General features: G+C 39.4%; 2 protein-coding genes across 6 annotated transcripts; both read left to right on the top strand.

Annotated features, from left to right (window-relative positions):
* Positions 1-866: 866 nt before the first annotated feature.
* LMOD2 (leiomodin 2) lies at positions 867-25,925 on the top strand. Of its 5 annotated transcripts, none has more exons than XM_027679176.1 (7): positions 867-1,698; positions 14,125-14,304; positions 15,848-17,774; positions 19,025-19,285; positions 19,675-19,927; positions 23,837-25,177; positions 25,504-25,925. In XM_027679176.1, the coding sequence occupies exons 3-7, from the start codon at positions 17,701-17,703 to the stop codon at positions 25,528-25,530; spliced, it is 1,956 nt and encodes a 651-aa protein (XP_027534977.1). In that variant the 5' UTR covers positions 867-1,698; positions 14,125-14,304; positions 15,848-17,700; the 3' UTR covers positions 25,531-25,925. The 5 variants fall into 5 exon arrangements, with proteins under 5 accessions (XP_027534977.1, XP_027534979.1, XP_027534980.1 ...); XM_027679178.1 differs by having other exon boundaries at positions 15,848-16,065; XM_027679179.1 differs by lacking the exon at positions 15,848-17,774.
* On the top strand, positions 2,201-7,750 carry ASB15 (ankyrin repeat and SOCS box containing 15). The gene is given in 6 exon segments (XM_027679590.1): positions 2,201-2,345; positions 4,377-4,619; positions 5,046-5,080; positions 5,266-5,418; positions 5,793-5,934; positions 7,390-7,750. Coding segments are annotated over 6 exon segments (894 nt in total). The 3' UTR covers positions 7,566-7,750.

Raw genomic sequence — 25,925 nt, forward strand, 5'->3', positions numbered from 1 at the left:
GACAATGTGTCCAGCACTTGTGCTGTGCTGAGCTGTTTGACTTACACTCACTCTACCCTGTCACAGTCACTTGCTACCTTACTGACTTTCTCATTTTATAATATGTTAATGTTTGTGGGATAAGAGAATTTGAAAACAGTACACACAACTATTCTGAAACACTGCTCATCTGAGGCCTTACTGGTTAAGTCTGTGTTCAAGATCTTTGTGTTGCCTGTGACATAATCAGTCAGGGGAGTATAGCAAAGCAGGAGATAGCTGCCACATGGGTATGGAAATTATATGACCAGAGAAAAGTTTCTGTGATGGCCTCTAAACTGATTTATTCCTCTTATCTTTTGGAGAGAAAGGGGTGACAGAAATTTCTGAAAATAAATGGATTTTCTCACTAGACAACTGTAATGCTCAGTGCTCTTAACTGTTCTTGGAATCACGGATGTTGGAGGGTATTGATCATCTCAGAGGACTAAACTATATGTGAACAGTATTATAGGGATACTGTAATATACTAAAACAGACTTATTTTCAGAGAGTTTGCAATGTGAGACTCTGATCTAAGGCCTGTATAAGTCTTCAGGAGCCTTTTTGCTTCAGGCTCTAGGGAAAATATGATAGGCTGCAATATAATAATTGTCAGTCTCAGTTCTCCTAAGAACAGCAACTTCAGTAAGGCTTGCAGGACATGAAGGTCCATCCATGTAAATCCAATAGGGTGGTCATGACTCATTAAAAAAGATTCTTCAAAAATTTTGTCAATGATATGAAGTCTTCAAATGTAGCACTTTCAAAATGAAAGGTGTGAAGAAGGGGAAGGTAACTTCTGTTTGCCTCAAAGCTGTTTTGGTGAAAATGAGATCATGAATGTTACAAATTTTTTCTTAATAAATTATCTTATTAATAATAACTGTTATCTTATTAATAAATTAACTGTTTGTTTTCATTAGGAGCACCTCTTAGCTGCCAATGAAATGTTAATGAATTCTAAAATGTACTTTCCTTTTAGTTGATGGGAGGCTGAGGTTGTAGGTATGTTTATTGAGATATGCTTCTAAAACTGCTAGTCCAAGAGAGATTTTATCTTTGCTGTCTAAAGGGTTTGTGAGTCTTCAGAACAGTGTGTATTTGTGGATTAAATGATGGAAGCTTTAAAGTATCATCACAATTAGAAAAGTTCTTATGAAAATGAGAGGATAAATACATAAAAAAACCTTGACTCAGAATTCTCCTGCCTGTCAATAGAGTGCATAGCCCACAAGAGATGAGGGAGAGCGGTATGTATGTCCACATTGTGATGGCCAGTTCATCAGTCTAACTTACGTGTTCAATCTTTTGGACTGTTATGCTTCAGCCTTGATTAAAGACACAATAGGAAGGAAAAGAGAACCTTTCAGAAAAGCATTGTCTCTTATGAATAATATAAATCTCTGTTCTTCTAAGTCCCGAATGAAAATGTTTCTGTGAATATCCCTTTATTCATGGACTCCTTTTTTTTTGTGTTCAGAGATGACACTCAAGACCAAAGTTGTATATTTTTTCCTTCAGATAAAATGGGATTGAAGTGCTCATTTTTTCTACTTTCCTTTAGATTTCCTTCCTTGCAGTTAAAAATCAGACCATGGTTCCAGTACATATTGAAAAGAGGTGGGAAACCGTATTATGTGGGAATCGGAATCCAAGAGTTTCTGAGTCAATCTGACTGTAAGCCCTTACTAATTTAATTTTGGTTTGCAAGCTTTATTATAATATACTAAGTAATAAAGTATTTGTGGATGGGATTAAAATACTGGCTATGGTACTTTGATTGACTTGCTGCTTATGAGAGCAATGTAGAAATTAATCTAAAAAGAAAGCTGATTAATACTTTCCCTTGAGAATAATTTTCAGAAAATGTCCTCCAAATAACTTTTCCAATGCTTATGTTGTTTAAATGTTCAGGCAAATTTTCTAGTTTTGGAAAAGTTGCATCAATTTATACCAGCAAATAACTTGGACCATTTTTAACATTTTGTTCAGAAACCAACAGACAACACAAAAATTACTATGTAATATTCAGTGTGTTTGGCAATACAAGCTAGGTTAACATAATTACAGGTGCTATTCATAGACTTAGTGTTTAAGGATTTCTGATTTATGTGTGTGTTAACAGCCCTGTGCTTTAATTTTGTCTTATTTTTTTCCCTTTCTTACATCTTATGAAACAATGTTGGAATACAAAATATGCAATGGAGAAACAGCATTAAGCTTGGCAGCAAAAGCTGGCTTTGTGGAAAATGTGTGAATGTTACTCGAAAACAGTGTTTATCCCAATACCACAAATTACAAAGGAGAAACTCCACTTCTTATTGGTAATTGCCTCCTCTCTCTCAGTTTAAGCAACGTGAATGGCAGCACTTCCTCTCTGTTACGTACTTACCCCAATACTCCCCTTGGCTTGCATGGTTTAGATGCTGGTCATCTTTTTAGATGAAACTAAATGCCCAGCACCTGGTGAAATGTACCCAGTGTTCAGTTCAGCACTCATCATACTTTAGGTGATCACCAGGCTGATCTTAAACATGCTTCTTCTGTTTTAGGTGATTGCTGAACTGCTTCTGAGAAAATGGGGCGTATTTTTTGTTCAAGGTGCTTTCTCTGTATCTTCAGATGCTATAAGACCTTTACCAATGTGGTCCTATTTAACCATCTTAAGGTACAAGAACAGTACAAGAATAAGCCATTGTTTTAACTGGAATATGCTTTTTTCTGCAGATCTGGTGGTCAGTGGAGATTTTTAGTTTTATCAGATGATTTGTTCAGGAGTAGGCAGATAGTTTTAAAAACCTCTCATCTCATTTCCCTCCCCTCTTGTGCTGAAAACAAGCTTCAAGTGCATTTCTAAGTAATACCACAATCTAAAGAAAGATGATTCCTTTGGAAGATATTATGCTGTTGGTAGACTTAAATGAGCTTTACTATTCCTGAATAATTTAGCTATACTAACTTCCAGTTTCTGTTAAATGTCAGAGCATCTTCATGCTTCTTAAGAGAATCAATCTGTGAAATTAATATGAGAAAATACAATATATAATACAATTATCAGTATTAATATGTTCAGTTATCTGAATTTTTATTAACTCTCATCAGATGCTATTACCCTATTACCATTTTGAGGTGCTGAGACATTTGTAAGGGGTTCTTCTGCAATACCCTGCTTTTCGTTGCTTTAGTTCTATTCGATGATTGTAGGTCTGTGAAACTTCAGCTATTTTCAGCCGTTGCTTTTAATGAATCCTGTGAAGAGTTAAGTAGTGCTGATGAAAAAGGTCTTTCCCATTGTAATGACAATTTACTTTCCTAAGTATTTCTCTATACAGACTCCTGAAAGTGAGGTCTGTCAGCTTCATATGGTTTCTGTGATGCTTTTTATTTTTTATGTTTTTCTGTCACTTAGCACTGACTGTTGGATGTAGATATTGTTGTCCATCATACATTTCAATCTTAGTTTCAGTGAAATAGAAGATCAGGTGCTTAACACCACTTAATAGGTGATGCTTATGATTTATTTACTTCTTTTCATTTTAAAACCGATTGGAGGACTCTGTAGTAGAAAGGTAAATGCTGAAGAAGTATCTATCTAGTGGGATGATCTGGGCTTTCAGGTACATTTGGTAATACTGTACTTCAAAGCAATTGTGGATAATTATGAAGACTGTTGACTCTTAAAAACCTTCTTGTGTAATGGGACATTCACAAAAGTTAAATTTGCTAACCCTATGATGCTTATCTCCCTCAGCTGCCCCACCAGTCAGTGGACATATCTTCTATTTCAGAGGGTAGTTTAAAAGTAAAATTAGATTCTTACTTAGCATCAGTCTTTTACATGTGAATAATATGCAGGTGTAGTTATCCATTAAAACCATGGAACCTCAAAACTAGGGAACACGGCCTTTAAGTATGACAGATGTCAACTGTACTTTGGTTGACAACAACCACTGTGTAGACATTAGGATTAGAGCTACCAGGTGAAAAAGAAAGTTAAAGGTGGAATTTTCCAGGGACACTGTAATGTTTGCAACAACTTTAGACATAATTTTGATATTGTGTTATTTTAATTGTTGTTTTCCTTGTGATACACTTGCTTCTGTTTTCTCAGAATCAAAGTGTTGCTGCTTTTGCCTTCCATGCCCCAAACTGACAGTTTTGAACTTGTGTTCGTGTACCTTGATTTCTGAAGCAGCTGAAATATTTATTTATTTACCAAATATTGGATTCCCAGATTTCTAGGATTGGAAATCTTTTTAAATTCTTTATATTGGAACACATGGAAAAGCTTTTCTAAACTTATTAGATGTCTTTAACTTTCAAGACAATACTTGAAAATGTAATTATGTTTTTAGCTACAAGAAGGGGCTCTTTTGAAATGGTATCCACTCTGATTAAATACAACTGTACTATCTACCAGCTGTGCATGAAATGTTGGTCAGCAATGCATGAAGATGCAAAACAGAGATGCAAAGACATTGTTGATCTTCTGAAGAATGGCGGAAATGTGAACATTAAGGGTGAATATTGAGTAACACCATTAGGTGTTGCTGATGAATATGGTCAATGTGATGTGCTGGAGCATCTTAATTATAAATGTATGTAGTCAGGAAAAGAGAAATACACCTCTACCTGGCTGCTCAGGTGTTTCAGGGTGATCATGGAAAAGGGAAGAAAGAGGAGTGATAAATGAGAAGGGAAGAAAGAGGAGTGATAAATGAGAAGATTTGGTTTCTTAGAAGGAAAGGAAGCATAGGTGAGCATTCCTGCTAGACTGGAGTGATGCTTACAAGTTTCCATAGTACATGTGAAAAGAGTGGCTCAGTCAAGGAGAGACTTACTGCTATATATGCCCTTCTTGCCCTTCTATATTTCTCTTTACTCCCTTCCCTTCCTCCTTCCCTTCCTTCTTCCCTGCTTCTGTCTCTCCCTGCCTTCTATCTTTCCTTCCACAAATAGAATTATATTGGTATTAATTAATGAAATGAATTATTTTTGAAATATGCCAGTTTGAAAGTCCTCAGTTATAACACTTAGCGTCAAAGCAGACCACAGTCAGGTAAGCACTTGAGCTTGTATCTGTACACCTCTTGTTTTGCCTTTGAGTTTTAAATTTGCCACAAGAAATATTTCTTGTTTTAGTAAAGTTTTAACTTAAATATATCTGAAAATGAAGAGGAAAGTACTCTGGGTTTGCTTTTATGATCAAATCACTTTGGATATAGGTTCTGTATCCTCCTTTAGTGTGGAGATGTCCAGGCCTTAGCAGAAGATCGTGCATCAGTACTGTTTAAAGTAGCTGGAGGAGGTAATCCAGACTGCATAGCCCTTCTTTTGGAATATGGAGGAAGGGATAATGTGCATAATGAGGCCAGACTGCTTCCCATACACAAAGTGGCTTATTAGAGATTTAGGAAGGAAGTTTTAAGAAATCATGAGGCAGGATTCTGGAATTTCTCTTTCTTTGCTAATTAATGGAATAGATGTGTTTCCAGAGAAATATCTCTGTTGAACAGAACAGTGATAAAAATTAATATTTTAATTTTTTTTTTTCATTCAGGCCTGTTTGCATGAATTAAGGGTTCACAAAGGTTACAAGTCAAAGAAAATGGCTTTTAAAGTAACATTCCTAGGTATCATTTTATGACTGTTGAAGGTCACTGCTAAAGCTTTGTTTAAATTATCTTGTCTAATTGCTTTAAAATTTTGGCATTTTTCTGCACAGATTTTGAAATTACCACTTGATGTGTTGTCTCTTTCAGTTCTGTTAGTCTATTGTTGTTCCTTGATTGAAACATTTAGCAGGAAAAGTGGTTTGTGTTTTTATAGATTGCATGGATTATGTTCCTTCATGCATAAGAATGAAGTTTTTTCTAGAAACACAGGAAGAATGGACAGAGATACATCAGATTGGGTAAACGTCTAACTTCCAGTTAATAATGTTATGATATAGGAAACTTAAATTGCTTATGTCAGCTCGTGTTCATCCAAAGTGTTTTAGCAGTCCAAATATGTACTAGGTAAGAACCAGGTTGTGCCTGTCATCCAGTCCTTAGATTGAGATGATCTTTACCTATTAGCACTGGTCATAAATTAGTTAATTGGACTGCAATATGGCAAATGTGCACCTGGTACAAATTAATCTCATAAGGAATTTAGGGCCATGATTTAGTGGTGGACTTGTCAGTGTTATGTTAATGGTGGGATTTGATCTTAAAGGTCTTTTCCAACCTAAATGATTCTATGAGTCTGTGAATGTCACTTTGTATGGGAAGCCTTTTTAGTTAAGCAGGGCCACTGAGGTACTTATCAAACTCCTTATTAACTGACATAATCCTAGTCATTGCACAGCTATAGGGCACAATGTTTTTCTATTGAGGAATATTGCTCACACTTCCATCCTTCTTTTTGCTCTCTTGACCTCTCAAGTCTATTAATTGTTCAAGGATTATCGTAAGGCATGTTTTAGATCCCTTATGTTCCAGGTGGTACATGGTGACAATGGGTGTGCAATCACAATGTGTATAATTTCCTTACTTTGATTTACACAGTAGACAATCTAGAGTTGCCATTATTAATACTGTCATTGACTATTTCTACTGGGTGCTTTAATTTTGAATCGTCCACCATTGGTTGCACCAGAGATAGATTTCACCAACCTTAACTTAAAAAAATGAGCTGGGAAATATACTAAATGTTCTCTTTTATTTGACTTTTAAAATCATTTTAAATAGAATTTGATTTAACATCAGCTGTTAAAAAACATATTTAGGTGCAAAACTGGTACTCTGTATTTAATTTTTGCTTCAGTATTTTTCGTTGGCGTGCAGAGGAACTTTTTTTGTGTCAGAGGATCATCCAAAGAATTTGGTACTCTTCACTGCTGATATTTCAAGTATGGTGCAAGTTTTTTTTACGTTCAGGAAGGCTAAGTTAAATGAAATCTTTGACTGATATCAGTAGCAGAAGTATTTGTTCAGCATACCCAGCAGGCCTGAGGATGGTAAGGTCTGGTCCTGCTGCCTTATTGATACAGCAGAAGTAGAAAGTGCTGTGGCTGTCCTCAACATGCAACCTTTAAAAGGTGCACCTAGGGAAAGGAGAGATTGTTCATCAGTGTGCATATATCCAAAAGGGAGACAATAATGTTGAACAGATATCTGACAGAAGATGTTTGATTAATATGGGCATTGTGTGTCACCACAATTCTGAAGTTCAGTGGTATTTTATTCAGAAGTAACAAAATAATAATGCCTCAAGGTAATAGATTTTTATGTTAATTTTATTAGAGCATATTTTGGGATTGTGAACTAGCTTACAATCATTGTCAATGGCATTGATTTTTCCACCATTTTTCTCTCACTTCTTTAGATAATCCTTTCTTTTCGAAACATCTGTGTTGTCTGAAAATATGTAAACTCATGGGGTTAAAGAGACTCCAGAAACTGTCATCCATGAAGAAATTTCCACTTCCACCAGTTCTCAAGAACTTAATTCTATATAAAAAATATGATCTGCATGGAAAAGGGATGTATTTAGAATAGTTTTCAACTTTGAATGACAGACCTTCAACTGTGAATGACAGAGAAGGTTTAAACCAGGATTAGGCCACCTTCTATAACAGGCTACTAAACAATAAAAAGGGCCCAGATGTATTGATAAAAAGATAAACACAACAATACCACGTCTTTTTACCTTACCTAATGATATTCAAAAGACTAGTTCATGATGTTTTAAACACTTAGGGTAATGTTCAGTCCTAGATCTGAATGCTTTGATGCTGCAGGCAATGTAACTAGGGCCTGAGGTGTGTATAAAGTCCTAAATATAAACCTTTGCCTGTGGACTAAAATTACTAGTGGAATTTGGCTCTAGCCACAGAAAGGGTTTAAAATCTCCTGTCTAAAGCCCTATTTGATCATGTTTCCTTTGCTGGTTGCAGTACACGGTATCAAATAGGCAATTACCCAGACTCTTGCATTGTGGTCACTGTATTCATTAAAATTACCACAATTGTCATTAAGCCCATATTTCTGTTTAGAAATTCCCACACAGAAATATCAGTTTATAGGTTATGAAGCACACACACATTTAGCCTGGTATGTCCAGGATGTATTGGCCAGTGGATCCCTGACTTGGAGTCAGCCCTGTTGGTCCACTGGGCTCTCTACGCTTAGGCTATGCCTGCAGTCACCTGGGGCGTCCTCCTGTCAGAGGCCAGGCCCAGATGCCAGATACCTAGAAGTTTTTCAGAAATGACCAAGTTATTCTTCTTCATCCTGGTCAAAATTTCTGGCAAAAAAACAGAGGATATGACTTCGAAAGCCAGCTGAATAGTAGCCCTTCTGAGAGCACAAGGAGGAATTAAGATTTCTGTTCAAACTCCTATATGTCCCAGACCAGTAATTTTCACTCCTTCCATCTGATCCAGTAAATCTGTTGTGAGGAGGGACGGACACACAAAGGACTGATATAGCTGCCTTTGGAAATGGAATTTACATCTCTGACTCAGAAGTTAATAAGTTTTATATGACGATGACATCCAGCAAATAAGGAGAAGTTCTGAAGAACAGGGAGAGCCAGTGTAGGGAGCAGGGCAGAAGCACACTGGAGCTGACCTTTGGGTTGTGTGAATGTATGTATGTGTGTGATAACCAGCATATCTCTTAAGCAACAGGTTGCCCAGAGATATTGTGGCTGCCCCATCCCTGGAACTGTTCAAGGCAAGGTTGGACAGGGCTTTGAGAAAACTGGTCTAGTGAAAGGTGTCTCTGGCCATGGTAGGGTGGTTGGAACTAGATAATCCTTAAGGTCCCTTCCAACCAAAACACTTGATGCTGTGTTTAGCTAAACTGACTATGCTCTATGTAATCCCGACATCTGCCAACTGTAATATTTTCTTAGTTTAGAGGGTTTGGATTCTTTTTTCTTTCCTCAAGATGGAAGGGGTGGTAGAACAAAGGGAGTAACTGCAATCAATTTTTAATTAAATATTCTTTAAATTTATTCTATTAGATTTTTTTTTCTAGATGTGCAGAGGAATACTTTGAAGTGTACCACAGCATCACTGAGAGTGTTGCTTAGTGTGGTCAATAAAGAAGTGATCTGCCAAAACTCTGAAGGAACCATTATTAAAGGTACAGTATTTCTCAACCAAGGGGATATGCTACTTGATTTCCTGGTTCGATTGCCCATCAAAATCTACTCTTTCTTTAAAAGAGCCTACTTAACGTGCCTCAAATTTTGCCAAGCCTTGAATCATGCACATACAGCAGTTGTAGCCAGGAGCTAACATTTGGCAAAAATACCTTTTAAGTATTTAATGAATTTTTTACAGAACTATGATCTTCAAAGTACAAAATGTGCTATATTTCAGGCCAATTACATGACAGAAATGTGCATTTAGTGATTTTTTTTTTTTGCCAAGCTAAATTAGACATTTATTTTCTGTTACAGATAAATTAATGCCACTAATGGAGAGCAGCAACCATACTTCTCATCTTCATTTGGAAGTCCATCATGAAAATTCTTCTTTTATCATTTATTCATCTGAATTCCTATTTAGAATATACTGTTATACATAATTATTACAATATCCATATTCTGATTTAGCCAATATTTGGATAGCACAATATTGTGTTAAAACATGAGTTTTAGCATTCTAATTTTGAAAAGAAATTTGTTCCCATAAAGGAACTACTAACAAAAAAATCAGAATGTTGTGAAGCTATATGAAACATCAAACAGTTCTTCGGTTCATTAAAAAGAATGAAGAAATTAGTCAAATTACAGACTGTATACAGTTATTTTTAAAAACTATTCTAAATAGATGACACAGATATTGAAGTTAAGTTGAAGCTGCCTCCCCTCACCCCACATGCTAAAGGAATTACAGCATTATGAGAAAGTGTCTTTCGTGTTTTCGAGGCATCTGTGAACTCACATGTTTTCAAGGCGTCTGTGAATGGAGGTTGGAGAAGCAAGACTTTATTTTAAGTGGAATATGAGGTGAGAAAGTCATGGAAAGGGAGCTGTTTTCCCCAGGTCATGTTTATGGTACAGCTAGGAATTGAACACAGGTCTTTTACAGCCAGACCACTGAATAAGACTTTTATGTACTTGAGTATGTGGTGGTAGGAGCAAGAAATGTAACTGGACCAGGACTGGTGATTGTGCAAAAAGAGGCAAAGGCATCAGCCCCAGCTGGAAGAATAAATTGGTAGGAAAAAACTACTTTTTATTTTCCCTGCTTAGACTGTGATTGAACCCTTGCAACACTGGAATTTAATTTTCTCTGCTATTTGGGTGTGTCTCACAGAGTGTTCCACGGCAACCCAATTCCATGGCATGCCCCCCCCGATGATGTTGTCTAGAAGTAATTAAATGCTCTGGCACCGATTCAGGCGTGCTCAGGGGCAGGGACTCCTATGGATTTGAGGACAATGTTTGAAATCAGAGGTATCATTTGGTCTCTGTTTCTCAAAAAATCTGACACAAGCAGCTGCAGCAGACGGATGAGCTCTCCAAGAAGCCAGACATTCAACAGTGGTTACATCAGCCTTTGCAGCACCCATGGGATGGACTTTGTAGCTGTCAGTATTTTCATATCTCAGTGAAGGAAGGACCAAACCATAGCCATGAGTCCTGTATATGACCAGCTATTCACTGTAGGGGCCATAATGTCTTGCGGGTTATCCATAAAACTCCATGCACTGGCTAACCATCAGATTTTGGCAGCTGGCATGGCAGAGCCTCTGCTGGGTATCGAGGTGGTGGGAGTATGGTGAAGGGGTGGGCAGCAATTTTACTGTTTGGCTGCAGCAGTCTGTGTTCTGGCACAGGCTCTTAGTGCCTGAGCTGCACTTTCTCAGACTATTGCCATTAGTACAAGAGTCACACATGAAAGAACAGTCACAAAGTCACAAGCTCTTTTGTGTCTGCTGTGAGGTAGAGCAAAGGGATTTTTTCTAACCCTTACTTGGGACAGAAAAAAAAGGCCTTCTAAAATATCCAGCTGTTTGGCTATGATTTGCAAGGAGAAAAGTGACATAAATTCATGATCATTTATCTCTGTAGAATAGATCTTATCTCTTACTTTCCTTTCACTCCCAGGCGCTGGAGCACAAGTCTTATGAGGAGCAGCTGAGGGAGCTGGAGTTGTTTAGCTTGGACAAAAGGAGGCTCAGGGGAGCCTTTAATGCTCTCTACAGCTACCTAAAAGGAGGTTGTAGCAAAGTGGTGCTCGGCCTCTTCTCCCAGGTAACAAGTGACAGAACAAGAGGAAATGGCCTCAGGTTGTGCTGGAGGAGGTTTAGATTGGGTATGATGAAAAAATTTTTCATAGAAGGCATTGTAAAGCTTTGGGACAGGCTGCCCAGGGAAGTGGTGGAGTTACCATCCCTGGAAGTGTTCAAAAAACATGTGGATATGGCACATGAGGACATGGTTTAATGGTGAACATGATAGTGGTGCTGGGTTGATGGTTGGACTTGATGATCTTAAAGCTCTTTTCCAACCTTAACAAGTCTATGATTCTGTGATTTAATATGCATCTAATCAACAGCTTCTTACCTTCACCTCTGTGTCTTCTGTGGAACCAGCTTTGCCTGTCTGGTGTACTCTTCCACTGCTGTCATCTGCCTGCTAAATCAGTCCTTTTAAAGCCTTCCCCCTACTTTTTTATGTCATATGAGCCTTAGGACTGATAGACCTCTGCCTTAATGGTCCTATTATGCTTTTTTCCCCCTGACCTTTCTACTGGAAGTTGTTTGTTTAGGCTGCAGTAATTAAAAATGGCACCTTGCCACTCAAGATGTCTGTCCTTCAGCGTCCACTTCTGTGCCCTACGGATAAAGATCTTAGCTTAAAAATACACCATCTGTTTCCAAATGCATGGAGCAACTTCAAAGAAATCCAACCCTACTGATTACCAGGACAAATGCTGCATCTGAAAGAAGTGCATGGGAAAATGGACAAAATTGGCTGTATAAATATTTAAAGATATATATTGCGATGGGAATAATTTTCTATCCCTTAAGTGTCACTCACACCAGCAAAAGAGGTACTTGGATCAGGAAACATATTCCTCAAGGAACTTGTGTTTTGTGGTTCTGAAAAGCTATAAAAATATATTAATGAATGTTTAGTAATCATAGGACTGCTATAACAGTGTAGCTCTGGTGACATGTACAATGTGTTTACATTTAAGTTTAAAAATTAAAATTTTTTGTAGAAATCTTTACATTTGATTGGGCAAACCCATTGCCTTTTGCCCACATATTCTGTATATGGTAGATACAGTGCCTGGAACTCCCATTGTCATTAATATGGACTAAAAAAAAAAAAAAGACGTAATTAAAGACAGTAAAGTAGAGAATTTACCTGGTTAGTACTGCTGCTTGTATTTAATTCCCTATGAAGTACATCACTTGTTTATATTACTGGCATGTCCTTTTAAAAGAAAATCTTCATAAACACATACACAAGGAAATGTTAAATATGGAAGTAAGTAACTGTCTTGCTCTCTGTGTATAAATGAACAGAGTGATTTTTTAATCTGAGTGACAAACCATAGGTTTGGCTAAGCTACATGGGAGAACTGTCTGGGACTAAGACATTAACAAAGGATGAAATCCATGTGCTTTTTATAATCACTTATAGTTCAATAATTGCCTGACCTGCACATGCAAATTACAGTGTATTTGCAAATACCACTGCAAATAATATAGTGGTTACATTGGCAGATTTTACCTAGGTTATTATGCTTTTTTTTTGAAAGAATAGGCTAACTGCAGATGCCAAAAGAGAATCCCATTGCAATTGCACTTCCAAAACTCATGGTTTTTGTGCATAGAGCAGTTCCTCTACTACTTTCTTTGCAATACAGCGGCCTCTACTTCCTGTCTGAAGCTGTTGAGCAATATCACGATGTAATTCCAAACAGCTGCTGTGGTCACCCTATGTCTGTACATCAGTAGCGAGTGAAATGATTTCTATATATAGTTTGTAAATCTGTTGGCAACGTTTGTAAAGCACACTGAGATTCTTCCTGAGGAATAAGATCAGCTATATGAAAGCAAGAGCATTAAGACCATTATTGCGTACAAAGCAGTTTATCATTTTGGTGTGGCAGAAATGAGGAATTGGCCAGTCTGCAGAGATGTGGAGAAGCACTTGCTTTGGGCAAAACCCTGGCAGGAATACTTTGTGCTGTCAAAGATAAGCAGGTTCATCTCAAGCTGTTATTACAGAACATGACATTGTACTGACACAAGATGATTAAAAAGTATTGGCTCTGTAGGAAGGAAAGAAAACTGGGAATGGAAATGACATCTATTCAATAAGATTTATTTGTCCCCCTTGCCTTCCAAATTTTAGTGTGATTCAGGTACACAAAAGGAGCAATAAATCCCAACTGTGCTGCACCTTTGGCACCCAGCTGCATGACTCTTTGTATAATAAAATAAACCTTCAGGATCCATGCACAAAGGACACTAGGTGCCTTTGCAGTGTGAGCAGTGAGTTTTCCTTCTTTTAATTAAAGGCTGAGGAATTTTTTAGTCCAGAAATGTTCTTACTTTCACCTAGAATAATTTTTCCCTCCAGTGCTTCCCTGCAGGCAGGTCGACCTCTTGACTCCCCTTCCAAGATGCGTCCTTACTCTCTTCTCATCAACAGCACCAACAGAGCCCATTCACTTCTTCACTTGCCATGACTTTTCTGTCTTGCTAAGTAAGGCAACCCAAATACACCTGTCAGCAAAATACATCAGATTAGTGGTTGCCCCATGGCTTGTTGGTATCGAGTGTATATTTATGCCCCCAGCAACTATTAAGAAAGCTGTTTTCAAAACTAATCTGAGCAATAGGGCAGCCCACATGCACATGTTTTTGAGTGAAAGCTGATCACTGTTTGTGATGGTCTGAGTTGTTAAACTGCAATCTAGACCTGGAATCTGCCCTCCCGGTAGCCTGGGGTGTATTGTAGGGGATCTGTGGGAAAAATCCATATTTGAACTAGCATGCTGAGTCTGATTTTCAAGCAAGGACTGGTTTTGATTCAGGGTCTTCTTTATACTTACCCCACTTTTTGTTTCCCCAACAGGGATGAAAAGAAAGATCTTTTTTCTTCTGTGTGACTCCATGTTTACATCATCACCAGGAGAGATGCACTGGACAACGGAATCATCTGGCATAGAGAAAAGCAGCTGAAAAATTGTTCCTTCAAATGCCTTCAGTGCATGCTTCATCCCATTTGCTCTGCTGATACCACTGTTAAATGAAGGTGATGACACATCCTTTTCAGGCACAGTACTGTGTGCACAATTTTGACAAGTTATGTGAGTCTCCCAGGGTAAAGAGAAGCAGATTGTCCCATCAGTCTGCCTTGCGGTCCTGTGTACTTGCCAGGCTGCCTGACCCTGTGTCTCTCCAGGATGATTTGAATGATGCATTCAACCTTGGCCTATACAAGCAGCATACTACAGAAATTGAGACACGGGGACAGATAGATAGATAGGTAGATAGACAGATAGATAGATAGATAGATATAAATTGCTATGGTGGGAGGGGGAAGGCAGGGAGCAAGGAACACAGGGTCAGGAGAGAGGGGATGCGCAAGGAGGGGAAGGAAGGACAGGTCGGCAAACAGGCTGTGGAAGTGGGTGAGAACAGCAAGGGGCTATTCATGGAGGACAGACAAGGGTGGCCTGCAGGGCTGGGTACAGAGAAGGCAGTGTAGGAGCGCAAGGCACAAGAGGAGGAGGTGGGAGAGCTTGGGGGCTGGTGCCTCAGCGTCTGCATGGGTGGACAGCAGGAGTGAAGGAGCTGTTAGGTGCAATGAGGGGTAAAAAAGCTATGGGGAGAGGGTGGGAGCAAGCAGCACTGGAGAAGGACAGCAGGAGAGATGAGGAAAGCCCAGCCGTGCTCTGGTGCATTGTTTTTAACGTGCTCTATGGCAATTGGACCTGTTCCTGCAGTGTGGGACTGAGCTCAATATGAACCAATGCATCTGTCTGACAGGCTGTTCTCAGGAACTATGACTGAAATAGTCACAGTCTCATGCCTGAGGACAAGGTTGTGCAGCCCTCTTTTTGCTTGCCTGTAGTTTTCCCTGCAACTCATCCAAGTGGAAATAAACGTTAAACTATGAGCTTTGTGCTGCAGGGGAGCAAGCACCACCTGCCACGGTTTGCTCATGTCCTTTCAGCAATTGTGACAGTGTGCCCCAAATGTGGAAATGTGAGAAGCAGAACAAAGTCCTCTAGGCTGCTGCTTGAAATAGTTAATTGCTTGGAAAGGCAAAAAGGATGCTTAGAAGAGTTTCCTCTTTTCAAACCAAGAAAATAGGCCTCCCAAGTTAGGGAAGATTGAAAGTCTTGTCTGCAATCTAGCTGCTGCTGAGTAGACTCTATCCCGCTCAAAGCCAGGAACCTGGGTGCCAAGATATACAATGACAGAGTGAATCCTGCTCCTATAAAATGGGCACTTCCAGTTCTCATTTTCACTCATTAGCTCAGGTCCTGCAGGAACAAACCTTTTAATAATTCCATTGATTGAGTGATGAGTTTTCATGGCCTATTGGTGAAATAGTTTATTTCCTGCATAGAGGATTTCAGCAGGGCGTTAGGGAAGAGAGTTTGGGTCTTCTGTTAGAAGGTGGCAGAGCTGTCACAGATTGATGTCATCAAGTCAAGGAATCAGAGAATAATTTAGGTTGGAAAAGACCTCTTAGATCATCAAGTCCAAATGCTAACCCAACAGTGCCAAGACCACAACTAAGTCACGTCCCTAAGTGCCATATCTACATGTCTTTTAAATACCTCCAGGGATGGTGACTCAACCACTTCCCTGGGCTGCCTGTTTCAATACTTGACAACCCCTTCCATGAAGAAAGATTTCCTAATATCCAATTGGAATATTCATCCTAAACAGTGGACAATGAAGTCAGCGTAAACCTGCCCTCCTGTACTACATATGGTTCACGCCCTACTCTCCTGCCCTCTGTGATGGAAGGAAGTCCACTGTGCCACCTCACTAGCAAAAGGTCTCTTCCTAAGCTGTTTATAATGGTGTTCTTGAGAACATAGCCTGGGACATATAACAGGATGCTCAGACTGCTATTTTTTTTCATTTTTTTTACAGAGAACATTACAGAAATCCGAACATGTATAGCACCTGAGAAAGGGGACTGTGGAATGGGAACAAAATGCTTCAGGCAAGAATGCTAATAACAGGAAAACACAATCACTCCTGTCTTTGCTGCAACAGTTCCTTTTCGGAGTTGAAACCTGTGATCTGAAATGTTGCAGTGGTGGGAAGCTTCAGCTGTGGCTAATGAACCACAGGAACTGAGCCCTGACCAGTTGAAGTGCTTGCATAATGCCAAATACTGCCAGAAAGGGAATCCGAAACGCCAAATTAGTGAATACTTTCAGTCTTAAGGTGTCTGTACCTCTGTTCTTTTTCCTCACAAAGGTAGTAACACCTTCATGTCCCCTGAAATGGCCACTGGATAATTAAAGACATTGGTAGTCTTATTATGCTGAAGAAGAGGGGCAAAACAAAATGCTGAAAGGCTGTTAAATGTGTACGATCTCTCCCATGCGCTGAAAGAGAGTAAAGGTTCTGGGTGCTCATGGATCTAGGATCAAAGTATATGATTACAGAACCATGGAATTAAGGACTGTGTTTCAACGCTCATCAGCAGGAAAGAACAAATACTATTCCCACATTTTCTGATCTGTGAGTACTTAGCTTAGTCTTAGCATCTTTTTTATGTGTGTAATTGGCCATGTGCTACAGCCTTATTACTTTTATTAAAATTGTCCTAGAGAGGGATTATGGGTCTTCACCCTTGGCCATTCCCTTGTAAAGAATGAGTACTAAATTACCATAAGCGGCGTATAAGATCAAGAAAGGACATCAGCCACTCATAACCTCACCTACTTGTGCCAGTTTCCCCCCTACTTCAGGGGACACATGTACAAGAAAATACCTAATCCATGTTTAGTAACATCTTTAAATAATGTCATGGCTAAAATGGATATCACTGACATTGTATGTGTAGAAAAACAGCACCACTAGCCCAGTGTTGTGTCCTTGCCTCAGCAAGGAGTAGCATTGAAAGTAATATTCATGCTGTTAAATCTTCCTTTGGAAAATTATTTTAGGAGTAATGCATGTTGCTTCTTCAAGTTCCTTTGATTTTGGAAAATTTGATTTATACATAGAAAATTTCACATAGATAATTCAGATATCAGTACGTTTGTACTTTGTATTACAGACTCTTAGCCCAGGAAAATTCGGAGACTTACAGATTTTGTTGTATCTGAGAAAACATAAAAAGCAGAAAGCTCAGAATTTTTGTGAAACAGTATATTTGAATAAATTTCATTTTTAAAATAATCTTTTCGCTTTTAATATTGTACATGTCAGTGTTGTACATATCAACATTGAACTAATATAGTGTATTTCTAAAAGCATTTTGGGTTCAGTCAGGATTTTCTACAGAAAATCTGTCCAGTGCAAATTTCCTAACCAACTCCATCAAAAAATGTGTACAACAAAATGTTGTCTGCAAAAACACACTCCAGAAAGTTAGTTTTGTTGTGCTGCTTCTCTGGCTAACTCCAATGATAACAATGTGAACCTTTGTCCTAGACATACTGAAGAAATAAAAATGCTTGGAGTGCTGTTATATAGAACATCAGCTCTATCTAAAAGCATTGGTGATGCAACACTAAAATTAAAAAGGTACTTATTATTTTTTCCTGTTTTCTTTCATGTTTTACAGAATTTGGCCCAGGCTTCATTCTGCAGGTGCAGCTGAAATAGAGAGCAGAATTTCTACTGATCCACTGTCTATATGCAGTTGGTGTGTCATTGTATCTTATACTGTCAAGGTAATTCTCTTAGCTCAGTAAGCCAAGCATCTTCTTCCTTTTTATTTAATCCAAAGATTTGGTCAATATAAATGACCTGCAAATATTTATTTGTTTTACGATGTACGATATTCCTCAGTCTGCTTTATTAATGTATTTTGTGTGTTAGAGAAGACTAAGCTTATGAGCTTTCGTACCAATTCTTGAGCAAGATAACTGCATGACGTTCATATAGACAGATGAGCAAAGGAAAAATATAATTTCTTTATCGAATCTATGTGAAAACCAAGCTTAATCTCCTTTCTCCATTGTCAGTAAAGCAGTATGCAGAATAATAAAGCTAAGTGAGCAGTTTGGCTAAACATCATACATCAGTTCATGTGTCCAATCCATACTAATCAAAAGAAGATGATGGACAAGAGCAGTACTTAAATTATTTTCACTTACATTTTCATTAAATATTGGTTTGACTGTCTAGAATGCACTGTGTGTAATCATTTAAGAAGGCTGATATATGTTGTTATAAATGCGTTCCTACTTCTCTGTACCAAAACCAACATTCTCTCTGTCCTTCTCCCTTCTCTCTCTCTCTCTCAACATGGGTTCGCAAATATTGCTGGCCTTCATATTTCAGGAAACTTTTCTAGTTCACCATCATTTACTGATAATAGAAAAAAATAAGAAACAGTGCAAAGTTTAACCTTTTTTTCTGTAGTTTCTTACACAGGAACATACCTGTCTATAAAACTAATATCATCATAATATATCATCTCTTAACAGAAATGATAATGTGATAGACATGTAGAATAAAGAAATGAAGGGCACACTCCAGCTGGACACCAGTCAGTGACAGCAAGCAATAGCCATTAATAGAATAACCACTAGAGGCCTTCAGTTGCTTGGGCTGTCAGAAATTATGAAGGCAGAGCCCTGCTGCCTACCCAGGGCTTGTTACCCCTAAAGTTCTGGGGGCCTCTGCTCACTCCTCCCAGCAGAATGCAATTCTCTGCATGAAAAAAAAATTTCACAGGAGCTCCAGATGGGCAAGCCAAGCTGATTCTCCCTCTGATCATCCTAGAAAAAAATAAGGGAATTAATAAATAATCCAGTGATTTGTTACAGGCACAATGTGACATTATGGGAACAGTGCTCCCCACAGGTGCTGGCAGGCCAACCTCCTCCCCTCGGCTGCCTTTCCAACAATCCCAACCGCCTGCAAACACCTTGGCGGGATAACAGCATGGTTCCACTAGAAAACCGTGAAAGCAAGAGGAAGTCTGCTGAACAATGGCAAGGGTGTTTTACTTCCAGCCCCTGGGACAACTCAGGATTAAATGGATTTTCATTGTTCTTTCCCTCCTGCAATTTGGACACAACATTGGTGTAAGTGCGCCTGGGGTTTTATTTGCCGCTGCCCCCCCGTCTGCGAGGCTGGTATTCTCCCACTAGCTGCCTGCTCTAAATATGGCCATGGCCAGTGTGTCAATAATCCCCCTCTTTAAGGGACCTACAAACACTAGTGTTGGGACATTCTTGCTGTTCAGATGTCTAGCTGACGTCTGATGCTTAAAACAGAGCATGCTTTCATCCCTTCGTGCATTGTCGTAAGCCCCTGATGATTACTCTTAAAAGGGTGCCTCTGCTATGCAGGGAAACAGTTGCTGACCACACCAGACACAGCTTGCTCACTTGCTTCAGCCTTCTTGAATGCCTGGTCACTTCAGCTTTGTACCAGCCTGACGAAGCAGGACCATGTCTACTTTTGGCTACAGAAGAGAGCTCAGTAAATATGAAGACATTGATGAAGATGAGCTCCTCGCTTCTCTCACTGAAGAGGAGCTGAAGGAGCTGGAGCGGGAGCTAGAGGACATAGAGCCCGACCGTAACCTTCCAGTGGGGCAACGGCAAAAAAGCCTGACGGAGAAAACACCGACAGGGACTTTCAGCAGGGAAGCGCTGATGGCCTACTGGGAGAGGGAGACCAAGAAACTCTTAGAAAAAGAGAGGTTGGGTGCATGCGACAAGGTAAGATGCCAAGGCATTTGCTGTTCCTGTAAATATTTGGGATTATTCTTCATTGGCATGATCTTGCTGACTGATTTAATTTCCTTTCAGTCTCTTGTAGCATTTTTAAGAACACTGTTAGCCATACTTCTGTGCCTGCTAAAGCTCTGTGTATTAGCTCAGACAGTTTTTGCTCTTTCTGGAGGTACCTTAAATGCTCTGTTCAGAACAGAAGAAAGTGCCATAAAAAGTGATTAAAATATGGAAAAAATTAAAGGGCATGTTAAAAATTATTGATAGGTAGCAATATGGGCTTTTGGATAGCATTTCATTTTTTAAAACAGCTACAGAAAGTGCCTTTTCCTTTTCTTAAAAAACAATCAGTACTGGCTGCACAGAAGCACATCAGGAAGATAATTTTGAATATATGTTATGTCAGAAGTTTACTAAGCGGACACCAGGCTTTGTGCTCACTGGAAGGAAGCTGCATTGCAGTCAGCAGCTTGTGTTGCTTTGTCCCTGCTGAGGAGCCTTGGCACGGCTTGGGAGTCTTCTAGCAACTGTTGTCAGAGGGTTACATTATTTAAAAAGTGGCCTGGGGTAGGGTGATCAGCTGAACCATTTAACTGTATTCCCAAAAAAACAGCCAATAGTGTTTGTTAGGGAACTCATCCCCCAAAATAAAAAAGTTAATAATAAAAGCCGGTCCCTGAACTGGAAAGGAACATTACAGCTGGTCAGGAGTGAAGGGCTCAGTCTTGGCACGCAACAAGCACTCTGTCTCAGCTAAGGTCCATGTTGGCACCACCGGGTCCTTGCTAAAAGTATTTGTGAGACTGAGCTCAGTCAAAAAGCAACTTCTGTTTTCGCAATGGCTCTGTGTGGAGACGTGGGAATTTTTAAGTGCTGCTTCATACCAAGCTCTGACTCTGTTTATAGGGACATGTTTTCTTATGTTTAAATAGAAAATAATGCAACAAAGGGAAAGTCAGCAAAAGTGGACTCAAAACCTCTAACAGCCCTGATTCAGGAATTTGGTTCATTTGCAAGGCAATAATTGCAGTCTATTCGTTAGCTAAAATATCCTTCTAGAGAAATATCAGGTGGATTAAAATACCCTGCAATATCCAGGATGTTTTTACATATGTTTTCTCCTGCTTGTGAATGGTGGTATAACGTCTTTGCAGGCAAGCGCACAAACCAGTAGCTGTCATCAGACCATTAGTGTCAGCTTGCAGTCGTTGACTTCACTCCCTGTTTGTCAAGTCCTAGGGAGGCAATGGCAAGATTAATGTTTATTTCCAGCTAAGCCTGGAACTCGAAACCTGGGCACTTCCAGAAAACCTTCTGAACAGGTCTAGTTCTGTGTCTTATATAGCAGCAGGATCTTTCTTCCCTCCCCCCCATATTTATACAGAATTAATGATGGGTTATGGCTAAACCTTAAAGTGCTGGCAAGCACATCTATACTTTTTGATCTAAGAAGAAACTTCCTAAATGCATCCTTAAATAAGAAAATGTTGACATGCTCAAATAGAGGGCACAAAGGTTCTCTTCACTGAAGGCAGTAAGAAAGCTCCTTGAAAGCAATTTTCTTCTCGCTTTCAACTGCCTGGAAGTTAGACACCTTTATCTAAGATGGTTATTTGTGCTCCTTCTATAGTTAGCGGTGAGAGATCAGCTGCTCCAGAAGGCAAACAAGCTGCAGATAGCCTTTTTGGGGGAGTAACTTGTCCTCCAGAGATATTTATCTCTGTATTGACTGTCTTAGTCCTAAATGTTTGTTGAATTACTACTACAATATAAGGTGAAGCCCTGCAGGCTGCCTGCAGCAGTCCTGTACCGCAATGCTGCCACAGTAACAGAGTACATCTCTGTGGATCTGCAAAGAGAAGAGTATTCGATTTTAAAATTATTGTGCAGATTGCTGTGACACCAGACAATGTATGTGACAGGAAACTAAACTCCCCCTTTGGGCCCAGAAATGCCAGTCAAAAAAAGCCCAAAAAACCAAACCCAGGTATTTTTTTTATTAATCTAGTGACATCAAACATATTAAGAGTGCATTTAGAGGCACTACCTTCTGCTCATCTACAACTGTGTTGAAGGCTGTAGTATATATTCCTAGAGAGAGAAAAGCAAAGCCATGAAGATAGATTCCTGTATACCTGGTGTTTTCAGGTTTTTAAACTCTACACATATATAGAAGCTACAGATATAAATCTTAGTCCCAATAATAAACCTGTAGGTAGCACAGTATCTCTCAGTCTCTCTGCATAGGGGCCTTCCTGGACATGATCCACAGGAGAAGTAATGGGGCTGGATCCTGCAAGACCTCTATGTGCAGGTCAATGTGATGGGACCCTGCAAGCCGCCCAGGTGCTGAATGCTCAGCTCAGGAACATCAGGCGGGAACAGCTTGATGTCCTGTTTCATTATGAGTCACAGTTCTGCGAACATTACAATTAACATCTGTTTTGCGTGTGTCACAACATAGAATTCTGCTTAAGATTTTGAAACAGTACAATGCAATCAGTCACTACTGTTATTTTAACCTTTCCCTGTATTTTCAGAGCTAGATAATTAAGCAAACCTAAAACTACACAGGTTGTCTAAAAATAGGCTGTCCTGTTAGTAACACTTCTGTTTTCCAGAAACCAAATTGCTGTTTCTCTGCAGAGTATATTTACTTTGGAAAATACCCTCTAGTATTTTACAAAGATTAAAAAAAACATTAAACCCCACGAACATTGCTGACATAATGCATACCGAACAATTATATTTCATCCAAAATTTTATAAACATTTACAATGGTAAATAAAAAGGCATAAGCTATGGCTTGTCCAGTAGACAAAATATGACATGGGAGATCTTTTGGGGCAAAAGGCGGGTGGTACATAGATCAGTCTATGGCACATAGATCAGTCATGGCTCATACATCCCTGCTGCACTACTGGAGTCTTCCAGGTGGAGAGTGAGGCTTTCCTGGAGCAAAGACTTTTTCCTGCTCCTGTGCAGAGAATTCTCTTTTGCCACCATAACTGCTAAGGGCACCAGGCAGAGCTTTAAGACATGGTTCCAAATTTGCCTTCCTGGTGCCCACCAAACACACTAAAATAACTTTAAGTTTCAGAAAAAAATCCCTTTACTCTCTAGACAATGAATTACAATGATTCACAGTATGGCAACTGGCCTGCAACAGCTGTTGGTGAGCACAGACTTAGCTCTTGGCAAACATGAAGAAATTTGGGGCTTTGTGACATGTTACCTTGCATTCCTTGTTTTCTGTGGAAATGCATCTGAATCCTTTCTTCACAAATAGTTTCTAAGTACATACAGTCCATGCAGTGCACCCAGAGTCTTTTTGACGTGACTCCTGTAATTCTGAATTGTTTTGCATGCTGGTATACATGATTACACATGCAGACACTATTTGTATATTAAATCATGGCAGTCTTTAACTTTTTTAGGTGTACTAACATATGCAAGGAAGTCTGAGCATTGACACAGATGTCTAATCCTCATGAAATGAAGAAGCTTGTTGCTCATATCCATTCTGAAATTGTTGTCTTGTGTTTCTGCTGGCAAGGGTACAAATTATATCTCCTTGCAGACATGCCAACACAGAAAACTTGAAGTATGTCCACGTTGTAATGTCTTGTATCAAGTTTTCTCTTGGTAGAAATTACTGAGATTGGTTAAATGGTTGCAATTTATGCTGAACATTTTCTAAAGAATATGAAAGAAGTAATGTTAAAAAGGTTTTAGGTGGTGCAGCATTTTCTGTTCTCCTAACTGTATCCATTTCTGAGGATTTATTTTTAGGTTTCAATATTAACATATAGTCTCAATATAATTGTTATTATGCTAAAAGGAAGTAGCTACATTATTTCAATCATGTTTAACACCCATACCTACATTCCTGTTCAGGATTCTGAGCAAGAAGAAGACAATTCAGAAGAGCTGCAAGAAGAATGTTTCACAGAAAGCAATAGTGAAGTCTCTGAGGAGGCATATACTGAAGAGGATGATGAAGAAGAAGATGATGAGAAGGAAGATGAAGATGAAAGTGATGATGAGAATGAGCAAGAGCAAAATGCTGCAGGTGGTGAAAGACCTGAGAATGGCAGGAGTTCTGACCACATCAGACGCAAAAAGTGTAATGGCGTAAAAGACAATGAAAACTTACTCAATGGCCATGATGGAAAAGACAGCAATAGTCAGAGCTTAAAAAGCAGTGCCATTCACCCTTGTGGAAATCCAACAGTTATTGAGGATGCTTTGGAAAAAGTTAGGAGCAATGACCCTGACACCACAGAGGTCAATCTGAACAATATTGAAAACATCACTTCACAGATGCTTATACAATTTTCTCAAGCCCTGAGGGACAACACAGTGGTTAAGTCATTCAGCTTGGCTAACACCCATGCTGATGACAACGTGGCAATAGCTATTGCTGGTATGTTAAAGGTAAATCAGCATATAACTAGTTTGAATATCGAATCAAATTTTATCACAGGCAAAGGCGTGCTGGCCATCATGAGAGCTTTGCAGAATAACAAAGTTCTAACAGAACTGCGGTTCCACAATCAAAGGCACATCATGGGCAGCCAGGTGGAAATGGACATAGTTAAACTGTTGAAAGAGAACACCACTCTGGTCAAGCTGGGGTACCACTTTGATCTTGCTGGCCCAAGAATGAGCATGACAAGTATCCTGACAAGAAATATGGATAAACAAAGGCAAAAGCGTATGCAGGAGCAGAGGCAACAAGAGTCAGGTTGTGATGGAGCCATCAATCCAAAGACCAAAGTGTTGCAGAAGGGAACACCTCGATCCTCACCTTATGTGTCACCCAAGAGCTCACCATGGTCTTCTCCAAAGCTCCCTAAGAAAGCACCTCCAGTGAAAAGTCAGCCTCCAGCTCCAGCTCCCGCACCTCCCCCTCCCCCACCACCCCCACCTCCACCTCCACCTCCCCCAGTTATTCCAGAGAAGAAGGCACCAACCAGGAATATAGCTGAAGTCATCAAACAGCAAGAAAGTGCAAAAAAAGACTTACATAATGGACAGAAAAAGAAAAAAGGCAAAAAAAGCAGAAAGCATGAGAACAACATATTGAAAGAAATTAAAGATTCTCTAAAATCGGTCTCAGACAGAAAATCAGAGGAAGGTTCACAACCCTCCACCCGTCCATCCACCCCACAAAGGTCTCTCCATGACAACCTTATGGAAGCGATCCGGGCAAGCAGCATAAAGCAATTAAGGCGGGTAAGTGAGAGATCCTTGTTCAGTAACTGATTGTGGCCCAAAAATAGCACAAGCTCAGGTAATTTTAGTACATATATTTAATAAATGAAAATTCTTAGAAATGTGAGCATAATAAAGCACTTGGGAGGAGGCTTTCCCCTGATCGGGCTTTTCTCAGCACACTGATTTCTCTCCAACTGTGAAAGTGGGGCACTTTCCCAGGTTCTGTCTTGTTATGGGAGAGGGTGGATAGCACACGGCTTTTGGGAGTGTATGTCTGGTAGGAATGTTGCCATCCAGACTGTACAGCAAATGTACTGAACACCCTTCCCACCCCTGTTTCATAGGTGGAGGTACCAGAAGCCCTTCGGTGAAAGCCTGGATGACAGAAGAAGCAGAACCCTGCAGTGACTGAGGGGAGGCTTCTTGTCCTTTCATTGGCGGTAACATAGACTGTCTAGCAAGCTGCTTCCAAAGTACACTCTTAGATTCAAGCCATTTCCCTTTTATTTCAAAGAAATAAAACCGCTAAATACAAAATAATGCTTTAAGGATCCATTTGCCTTGTAATCTGTAAATATGGAAATAATTTTCTTTTTTATTTAATGAGATTTCTATTGAGAAATTGCTTCTTATTTAGATATTCTTGTCAATATCTTGCACATCACTTGGCAAGTTCTTCACACTGAGATGTAATAGTTTAACAGCCTGTGGTTTCTTCTGGTTTTTCCATGAATTTACAATAAATGTGGTTTGAAGCTTTCAAGCA

This window comes from Neopelma chrysocephalum, unplaced genomic scaffold (genome assembly GCF_003984885.1).
Source record: "Neopelma chrysocephalum unplaced genomic scaffold, ASM398488v2 Primary Assembly neopelma1_45, whole genome shotgun sequence".
NCBI lineage: Eukaryota > Metazoa > Chordata > Aves > Passeriformes > Pipridae > Neopelma > Neopelma chrysocephalum.